This window comes from Agelaius phoeniceus, chromosome Z, assembly GCF_051311805.1.
Source record: "Agelaius phoeniceus isolate bAgePho1 chromosome Z, bAgePho1.hap1, whole genome shotgun sequence".
NCBI classification, from domain to species: Eukaryota; Metazoa; Chordata; class Aves; order Passeriformes; family Icteridae; genus Agelaius; species Agelaius phoeniceus.
In genome coordinates, this window is record NC_135303.1 from 56077697 (window position 1) to 56088294 (window position 10598).

Sequence of the window (10598 nt, forward strand, 5' to 3'; positions counted from 1 at the left end):
AGACTGAAGATCTCTGCTATGAGACACTAGGAACCAGGGATATTTTTCCACTTCCCATTTTAAATAAATCTGTGTGATGAATTCTACATTCTTTTTTGTAACAACTACTAGCCATTCCCAGATAGGGCTGCATTTTAGTGACCAATGGAGAGAGAGGTACACACATATAGACTCTACCTAAAAGTACGATTTAGGATGCCTATTTGACAAAAGTCCCAAGTAGAAAAGAAGACCAAAATGTCAAGTCATATGTATGTAGTGGAATTTAAGTATTTATTTAAAAAGTAAACCTTTGGACACATTGCAATTAAAAAAAAAAAGGAAAAATACAAAGAATCTATTGGATTAAGCAGTCAAAAGCTAGCAATATTACAAGCTGTTTACATACCAACATTTACATTAATTTAAACAAGTGGCATGTCACCAACATGTAAAATATACTTCAAGAGTTTTAAAAATCAAGTTGAGTTTTGAAAGACACAAGGCTACCACATGCGAACATGGGTTTGGTCATTCAGTTTAAATCCCCTCTTGTACTGAAATGTTCAGTCTTCAAATTATACTAGTGGATAACTAGCAGCTGTTGCTATTCCACAGTGGTTCTTCCTGTCCTTGGCCATGTAGATATATCCTTTGTCACCCCACTTCTCACCCCAGCTGAAAACAAAAGCAAAGGGCTTGTTTATATATTCAGAAGTTACTTATTTACTGCCTTTCCCTATAAGTCTTTAAAACTGAAAACTGCTGCCTCCCACATTGTGGAGAAAATCCAAGATAGCTGCAGCCAAAAACTTAAGTGTTTTCCAACAATTAAAAGCATCCCAGGAGGCATCCTGAGTCCACAGAACTGAAGAATGTAGTCATTCTCTCACGAGGTAGTCACATTGATGTGCAAACCTTGACTACAGGTGCCTGAAGCTCAGACACTGCTCCCAGGCAATTTAAGGGAAGTCAAAGGCTGCAAACAGCATTTGAGGGTGGTGCCCCAGTAATGCTGAGAACACGAGACAAGCTCATGTGATGTGCCCTTCGGCATTAATTTATTTTCCCTCCAACCTAGGAGGTAATGTCATTTTTGAAGTTCAAATATCATCCTATTTCAGAGAAGTGACCAGCACTCTGCTTCCATAAAAGAATCCATTACACCCCCACAAGCAGGCTTCTTCCTGCTCCCCCTCTGCTCCACTGCTTTATTATCTACTAGGTTCACAGGCTGTGTCAGCACTGAGCTCCCTTAAATTAACTGAACAAGCAGAATAAGATGGCTGCTTTGGGCTTACTTTATTAGGCTGCCAGCAGCATGAGATTGTTTTCAGACTGATTTTACCATTTGTCATGCCATACAATCTCCAGATTTCCCACATACAGATTTTAATTACTGTTATGTCTCCACCTCTCCCCTTACAAGTGACAAACTTCCTTTTATTCTCCCCCCAAACTTCCCTTTTATTCTCCCCAGACACATGAAACAGACCTTACCTGTTCTTAACAATCCAGTATTTCTTCCCATCTACATCTTCCCCCTCAAAGCCATACCCTACAACCAGAACACCATGGTCCAAGTCTTCACTGCTGCAGTCTGGTTCATAGTAGATACCTGCAAAGTATTCACTCATGAGTAAAATCATCTGTACAAAACCCTTATCCCTCACAAGAAGCTTTGTGTATTTTGACTCCAACATTGCACAGCTCCTTGAAACTGAGGGACAAGTAGACACATATACAAGAGAAATACATGTGGGAAAAAACATGACCTAGAATTAAAATGACTTCTGAATTATCATACCTGGCTTTTCTTTTGCCTATTTAACTGCAGGGTAATAAATACTGAGTAATTAAAAAAAATCCAGTTATGTGGAAAAATGTAATTAATTACAAATCCCCACCTGATTGATAGAACTGAAATGAAGAATGGCCTGCATCAATAGCAACAGACACTGGACCCACAGCTGCAACTGCTTTCATGAGAGCTCTTTCGTGTCCTTGAGGGATGTCAACAAAGCCAGTGTCATTAGCAGCATTGTATTCTGCCTTGTAGCGACAGTCTTCATCATCCTAAGTAGAGAAAGCTGTAGTTATTACACAGGTTTCCATTTAACACAGAGGTGAGCACAGAACTACCACACATTGTGTGACTTTGCTGCTTTGAGACCATGGGACTGAAGAGGATCCAATTGCCTAAGCAGCACTTTGCAAGGATAACAGGGAATACAGCTGAATTGTTTCTGAGCTTCTCAAAAGTACAGAAAAGTAAATGACAGTGGGGCCCAAAAAGTCCCCACCAACTTGCTGAGAGTTGCAGAGGGCCATCACATTCTGGAACACTGCCCTCTTTGGTTGGCAGGACAAGCATCTTTACAGGAAGGAAAGAAGCCCAGAAAGCATTAATGGGCAATGGAAGAAAGCCAAGTATTCATTAATTACAAAGCAATCCAGAAACTGCTCATCGAGCAAGCACTTAAAATCCACAATTTTAACATGTCATAGTTCAAAAAGCTGTACAGAATGATTTGAAAGCTAGGAATTTCTGTTACATGACCTTACATACAACAGCTGGGGGTGGTATTGGTGGTATTTCTAGTAGAGTGCTGGTTTTGGTTTTATTAGGTGGTGGGGGGGGGTTGTTGTTTTTTTTTTCCTTTGATTTTTAAAGTGAAGCCTGAACTGCTGATGTCATGTACATTTACAGCAGGAGAGAGAAGAGGCCTAGTTTGGAAGTCAGGTCATGTGAAACTGAAACAGATTCAAGCAAGCATATCCTTGCCTTATCTGCACTGTAGGTTAGTACCAAAATTGTTTCCCCAACTAAATGAACACAGACTATAGCTCAGTTGCCTACTTTCCATACTCAGCAAGTTGGGCACTTCCTATAATCAACTGATCTCTACAACAGCCAAGATTATGAAAGAGTTGAGATTACAGGGACACAGGTGAACAGGAACTCAGATACCATGTTGCTCACAACAAACAGTATTGCTATTGCCCAGACAACACAAAACAAGCTGAAAGAAAGATCCTCTATAGTGAGCAGAACTCTTAAAAGGTGAAAATCACAAACTACTGGCTCTCAAGTGATACCACAACTAACTACTGCTCTTTCATCCTCTTGTATCTGTTTAACATTACAGGGATTTTAAAAGCCTGTCCATTATCTCCATTTATGCACACTTAGTCCAGAAACAGAACTCAAGGCATTAACAACTGTTGTTAAAAATCCAATTGACACTAGCCACAAGAATTAGGTGGTCTATAGGTAGCAACTCTGTAATAGGTCAGTTATAGGAAGATACTGTCCTACCACTAAGTAGCACTGTTGACAAGGGCTGGGTTCTTGGTTTGGTGTGGCAACCAAGATAAGGCATGATAGAAGGGGAGCAACAAGGGGGAGGAACAAGAATACTTGCTCCAGTTTTTCTAACTGGTCTGTCAAGATTTTGACCTCAAGGACCAGTGCAGTATGTGATTCCTACTGGGGCTAGCAGTCATGCTAGTTCTCTTAGCAAAGACACAATAGGAATTACAGATCATTGATCTCTACAGACATTTTCCTTTCTAGGTATTTGAGTTTCCCAACACAACTTTTTCCACACAGAAGACATCACACCTGCAACACAAGTTCAGCTATTCCACTTACCTTTGCAGTGTATGGATAGGATTCCTCCGAATCAATGCCCCCATTATCCTGTATGTATTGGAAAGCCTGGTCCATGAGACCACCATTACAGCCTTGATTCCCCTCAGGGCGAGAGCAGTCCACCAGATTCTGTTCACTCAGTGAAACAAGTTTGCCAGTTTTTCTGAAGTGCTGCCCTTCAAGAGCTCCTGTTGTGCTGAAAGCCCAGCAAGAGCCACATTGACCCTGAAGTATAAAGTGAAATCATAAGTTACAAACCCAGACAGTAACAAAATAGTGCTCAGTTTAGTAAGCTTGTACCAGACACCATCAAACAGGTACAGTGTTTTTTCCCTATGAAAGTGGATGTAGCATTCAGGAAACTGGACCTATAACTGGTTAGAAATTCACCATCAGATAGTACCTGGTCTTTAACTGGAGTTACATATCCCTTCTCTCGCCAATCTACTGATCGTGGTGCTTCCAGGAAGTTGGGTTCAAGAAACTGGGATCCTCTGTATTTTCTTTCTGACTTCTTGTGTACATAACCATTCATGAGCTGTCTGAACTCCTCAGTTGTCTGAAAAACAAATCAATATATGCAGTCACTATCTACTGCTGTATCTATTACACACCATTGCTAAGAACTGTACATTACAAGTCTCTACACATACCATGTCACCAAACTGATTCATTCCCAACTTGTAGCTGTGTTTTCCTAATGCATGATCCAGATTATGGATTTCAATCATTTTCAGATTCTTCTCCCACACCACTCTCCTCCAGCCTTCCTCTCGCTAAGGGGACAAAAAACCAGCGTACTTTAAGAAGACATTTCAAACCAAGTTTGCTTGCACAACAAGCTTTCTAAGGCTCATAATACCGGGCAAATGTACACTACTCGAATAGGAAACGTGAACGGTGTTAAGCGGTGATCGTTTTGCCGCCCTCATAAGACAAACAAGGAGTAGAGTGCAGCTGAGTCAATACACAAACACAGGAAAGGGACCTGGGAAGAGAAGGATTATGCTTCCCAAGCCCTGCCCACAGCCGGCGTTGTAACAAAGCAGACATGACTCAGCTGGCGGGGCCCAGCTCCGTGAGCTCGGCGCTCGCCCAGCTCGCCGGGGGCTCACCTCATGATAGTCCTTCTTGTGCCACGACTTCCACAGCTGCCAGTGGTCGTCCAGCTCAGGGTCCAGCCTCGGCGCGCCGAGAACCACGCCCAAGCAGAAGCACAGCGTGGTCAGGAACGGGTTCATGCTGGCCGATCTGCCAAGGACGGAGAAAAGCGGTCAGGCAGGGCGCCCTGAGCGCGGGGGATGCCAGACCCGAGGCGGCCCGCGCGTCCTCCGCCAGCGGTGGGCCGGAGCCGAGCACGCCGCTCTGGCCGCCCCGCCTGTAAACAAGCCCGGGCGGTAGGGCCGGGACGAGGAGCGCGCAGTCGGCAGCCTCCCGAGGAAGGGGCTGGAATGGCGGCTCCTTCCCGGCAGGAACCGCCCCGCTGCAGGACAAGGACGCGATCGAGACTGGCCCTCTCCACGCACCCCCACCCCGCATCCCCCGCTCACCACGCTCGAGGGTCTCCGCTGCTCTCCTACCTCCTCTGCCCGGCAACACTCGGCCTCGGCCGCCCCTCTTATCCCGGCCGCGGCCGTGCCCGCCCCGCCGCGCCCATTGGCGGCCGGGCCGGGCAGGGCCGGGCCGCGCCTCCCGCCGGGCCGAGGCGGGGCGGGTCTTCCGAGGCTGTCCCGCATCACCCCTGGGACGGGGCCGGGAGCGCCTGGGGGCGATGCGGGGCCTCCCTGGGGGCCCTCCCTAGTTCCGGAGCCGCTAGGTTGGGCAATGTTTGTCCAAGAATTTACTCCGAGGGCTGTCGGGCCGGAGATAGTGGCAGCACGCTGGTGGAATTTAACCCGGAGGGCCTTGACGTGGGCAGCTGGCAGAACGAAGGGAAAACTAAGACTGGAGGCAAAGAGACATGCATGGCGGGTGTGGGCAGCCCCTGCGCCGTCCGTGCGCTCCGGTGCGGGCTCCTGCTCGGTCAGGCTGCTGCGGCGCTGCCGTGCTGCCCCGGCGGGCTCTGACTGTGGGTGCCCCGCAGCCCCAGCCCGCTCCTCCCGGCGGGGACAGCCGCTGCCTCTGCACATCCGCCACAGGTTCTGTAGAACACAGCCGGCAGGGACATGTCCATGAGGCTGGCACCAGGCAAAGTATCCCCCCGCACTGGGTGCAGCAGCATGGCGGTGACACTGCTGCCAGAAACTTTTCCAGGAAAGTCCTTTTATTCCCCCATGTTTTAGTATCTGAAAATTGCTTTGGTGGGTATTTTGTTTTGGTGTTTTGGTATTTTGGTTTTGGTTTTGTTTGGTTTTTGTTTGTTTGTTTTCCTTTTTTATTTGTTCTGCTTCTGGACCGAAGTTTGGTAAAAGGTATTTTAACACCAGTGGTGGCTAGTGTTTATGTGCATAACATCCAGTAATACCTACTGGAAAACACTGTGACATCAAGAGTTGTGGGATGGACTTGGTGTTCATGTAAGCAGTAGTAGACAAACTTTGATTTTTAACAGGGAACTTGTCTACACCAGTAGAATAAGTGCAGATTGTGTGAGGTTTACCCTTAAATCCTTGTAGAGACAGCATTGCTGATGCCTTTAGCTTATAAACTTTAGAACATATAGTTAGTGTAAAAATCAGGGTTTGCACACTGTTATGCAACAGTGAAAAGGAAGAAATCATATGATACATACTTCTCACTTTCTTGATGTCTTAAGACACACAGTGTATTGCTAAAACAAGCAATGCATGTTTCTTTACCCAGATAATCTCAGGAGCATTCTTTGGCCTAAGTAAACTTGACAGACCGAAATACATACAGATATACTGAAGGAGTTGTCTTTTTAAAGTACTTGTGCAAGTCCTCTATGCATTTGTATCTTTCCACCATAAAACTTTTCACTTCATAATTAATTCACATTTAAATACCTCAGAAGAGTTAGATATATATCATCTAGTTCAGTTAACTTATAATAAGGGATTTTTTTTTCTTGAGTTTTGGGGTTTTTTTGCGATGTGTGGCATTTGAAAATATTTTACTTAACAGCTTTTTGCTGATATTTTTTTTGGCAATTGGATTTCTCAGTCCTGTTTAAGTTAGCTTTGTTTATGCAATTGTATCTAGTATTGCCTGAGCATTGAAAGACTGCAAGTACATTATCAATGAACTATGGACGAGAAGTTTTTTTTCTTAAAGGACAAGATGTTTAGCTGGCATGACAGGAGGTAATGTCTAAATTACAGAAGGTCTTGCACCATAAGTCACATGTCTGCTGTTCCATAATGTGCCCTGAGATGCACGAAGGCAGACTGATGCTTTTCTAGATGATATGAGGTCTTGTCTCTTTGGGGAAGTTACTGTGCAGTCAGCTAACATATGACACCACTGTACTATTCTCTCCTCCTGAACACTCTTGGTGCACGTACACATGTACACGCACACACACAGGAGTCAAATACTATTTTAATATGAAGATAAATTCACCCTACCAGTTTATTTACTGTACATAGGGAAATCTTAGCTGAGAATTTGTTGAAGTCCTTGAAGGAGACAGGAATACTTTCACCTTCAGCATGTTGACTTAGGCTTGTATCGAATCATAAGTGTTGTGGGGATACATCAGTTCCCTAGATATTTTGCTAAGGACATTTGAGAGCCCAGGTGGAAAAATGTGAGCATATGCAAGGGAAATCAGCCCAGCAACCGCCATGGTCAGAATTTGGTCATCAAAAGAGTGGCCATTTAGAAACCTGTGATAGGAAGCTGAACTAGGACCACCTCCAACTCCTGGATGCACATTTCATCTCTGAGAATTTTATTATAATGCATCAACATGAACGCTGACAGTCACGTTGCGGCAGCTGTTCATTATTTCAGGCAAGGTAAAAACACTGTGTTACACAGCTACTAGGCATTCCTCTGTTACTGTCCCTGCTGCTGCTACCTGTGCACCACGATGTGTTCACAAGCCAAACTGTAAGCCCAGTGGGGTGATGGTCTGCTGAAGTGAACAGAGGGCCAGTGGCAGCAGTTACAGGTAATAACTGGGCAGATAGTGATAGAAATAATTTTCCATCTAACTGTGCAGCTGTGTGACAGTATGCTGCAGTCACACCAGCTGTAGCAGCCTTTGCTATATTGTAAACCTCTGTGTGGGGACTGAGCAATGCACCCCTTCTATGTTAGCAGAGAGAAGGGGTGAAATCAAGAGCTCCTTCAGTTCCTCTGCTTAAAAGCTCAGCTGAAGCCTTCCAGTCCAGAGATGTAGCTAGCCATGCTAATCACAGTAGTCAGCGATGTGTCTGCAATAATCTAAAGATCAAAACTTGGAAGGAAGACATTTGTCCATTACTTTAAATCTCTCAATTTCAGAGGATAACTTTCCAAATTGTTTTTTTTAAAAACCCCAGCTTTTGAGGAACTCTACATATGCACAACTCCAGGTATTTTGCCAAAGCCATACCACTCTTCTAAGAGGCAGAAACAACACCTTTTAATAACTAGTCATGTCACCATTGCAACAGCCAAAATGTTTGCCAACTCCACTGCAGCTATCAGGCCCTACAAGTTACCAGATAACAGAGTCTATACATTTCTAAATAGCGCCAAGAACTTGCATAGCAGTATGTTGCCCCTGAAGCTGAAGGAGTCAATTCAGCATTGAATCTCCAGGGACAGATCTAATCAACCTGAGATGTGCTGCTGCAGTTTTGAAGTGTGGTTGGTACTGCACAAGTTGCTGCATCACATGCGTGCAGCACAATGCTCTCTCGCCCTTTGGAACCAATCTACTTATTTGAATCCAGGACTTTAGAAACTTTTTTGGTACTTTTAAATCCTTGCCTTCATTCTCCTGGTAAAAATACACAGAGGAGGGGGCCCAATCTGCATCTGCCAGAAGACAGCCCAGCAATCAGAAAAGCTCAGCTCCTTTGTAATGGCAATTGACTTACCAAGCTAGAGGAGGCTGGCAATATGTGAAAACCATCTGAGCCACGTAAGCAGAATAAGCTATGTCACACTCAACTGTGACAAGACTGTGTGAACAAGCAGCTCCCCTAGACCAGCAATCTCAAGATAACTCATGATCTTTACTGAAGTAAAAACAAGTGGCTTGTTTGCATTCTATTTTATCTGAATAGCAAAGGTAGGACATTTATTTTATTGAGTCAAAGCGCTAGAGATCTCAATTACTATTGAGACTAAATTCAGGATTTTTGTTCCTGAAATAAAAATATTGAACTGGCTTACTTAAAAAGCTATGCATGTGAACATGTTTCTTTATACAAATATTAAAGTCCTCTAGCTTACAATTTAGTTTCTGTCATTTCACCATATTACACTATGGCTTAAGAATAGATTTCTACAGGAATATGGTCTCAGTCAAGATGTATTTCAGTGTTTTGTAGTCTAAAATGCAAATTACTTTATTTCATAGCAGGCTTTTACTGACCAGCTTCCACTAGATGCTACCTAAACAAAACAAAACAACAAACAAACAAAAAAGAAAATAAAAACAAATTTAAAAATTCATATGTACTTCTGTTTACCCAAAAATTGATCCAGTTTAGAAAATCAGAGTTGCATTGCAGAGAACACTGTGCTGATTTTACATCCCAGAGTCTGATTTGTGTCTAACAAATGCCAGTCATATTTGTCTTTAGGAAAATGAAACTTTAAAAAATACAGGCCAACTTTCTTTTCCAAAAAATAATAATGATTTTCTTCTACCTTATAGTAAATGTTCTTCTTGTAGGAAATAAAGCATTGTAAGTTTCCAAAATCAGAGTGACTGCTTCAGAAAGCTGGGAGGATGTGAGAAAACAGTTTCAGAAGGGATATCCCTATGTCCTTGCTTTAATAGTTACTATTAGTGGTACATTCAGAAAAGTTTTAGGAACTGCAGATATTTTTTTACCTAAAAGGTAACCATGATTGAGCATGCCTGGGAAAAAGACTACCGAATAAACATGGATGTTTCTCCTCTTCTGTGCAGTTCCATGAAAATAACCAACTTTCTCCTCCAGCCTAGACATTCCTCACCACAGATCTGAGGTGGCTCCTGAGTTTATAATGTCCCTCTGGGATTAACAACATTTGTTCATAAGTAGCCTCTTAAGAATCTTTGTTTTGGATTCTCCCTAGTAAAATACAAGATTCAAACTGCTTCAGCTGGAGCATAATGAGGTTAGTTGCATCATTATTAGGTTAGAAAAGGAAGCGTCATTTGCTTCAAGGGAACCCAGATAGAGTTCTGTGAGTGTTCTGAAGACCTGGGAGATGGCTGAGGAGCAGTGACACAATCCTTCTGAACTTCTTTGTTTCCAGTGGTCTTGTGATCTATCAGAATCACCATTTCCTCACCCAAGTGCTAGATAAGAAACCACATTCCAGCTTCTCTGCTGGGCCACAAGACAGAGACGACTTCGTTTGCATCTCAATGTCTCACCCAGTCACAGGAGTTGGGAGATGATGCAAGGGATTGCTTGCCTTGCAAGAAATACCGGGTGGGGGTCCTCCATTACTTCAGGCTTAGGGTTTCTCATAAGCAATATTCTATTTCTGTGAGGTTTTTTGATGAAGGTATTTTTTGTATGTGTGGGGGGAAAAAGGAGCTCTTTTGTTCTCCTTTTTCTTTTACCTTTTTTTTTTTTTTATAGAGGTTAAATACTGAGTTAGAAGTCAGCTTTGAAGCTTTGACCATTGTGTAGCTCCCATGCTTAAAATTCTAAACTTTGATTGATTCCTGATTCATTACTCAATGTCTCTTCCTCATTTCTGGCAGGTGGTAATTTCTGTGTTTTGTGTTCTGTATTTTGGGAGATTTGAAAGGTAACTGGGGGGAAATAGTGGGAGTTTGCAAGGAAGTATTGTCATGAATTGTTGATATAGAAGTTTACAAATCTAGAATAATTTTCACATTCTA

General features: G+C 43.3%; 1 protein-coding gene across 1 annotated transcript; it reads right to left on the reverse strand.

The window, feature by feature from the left end:
* Window positions 1-250: 250 nt before the first annotated feature.
* On the reverse strand, window positions 251-5778 carry CTSL (cathepsin L). The gene is given in 9 exon segments (XM_054651717.2): window positions 251-657; window positions 1480-1597; window positions 1887-2055; window positions 3635-3859; window positions 4038-4193; window positions 4288-4410; window positions 4750-4885; window positions 5185-5210; window positions 5212-5778. Coding segments are annotated over 9 exon segments (1605 nt in total). The 5' UTR covers window positions 5764-5778; the 3' UTR covers window positions 251-557.
* Between the last annotated feature and the right edge of the window lie 4820 nt (window positions 5779-10598).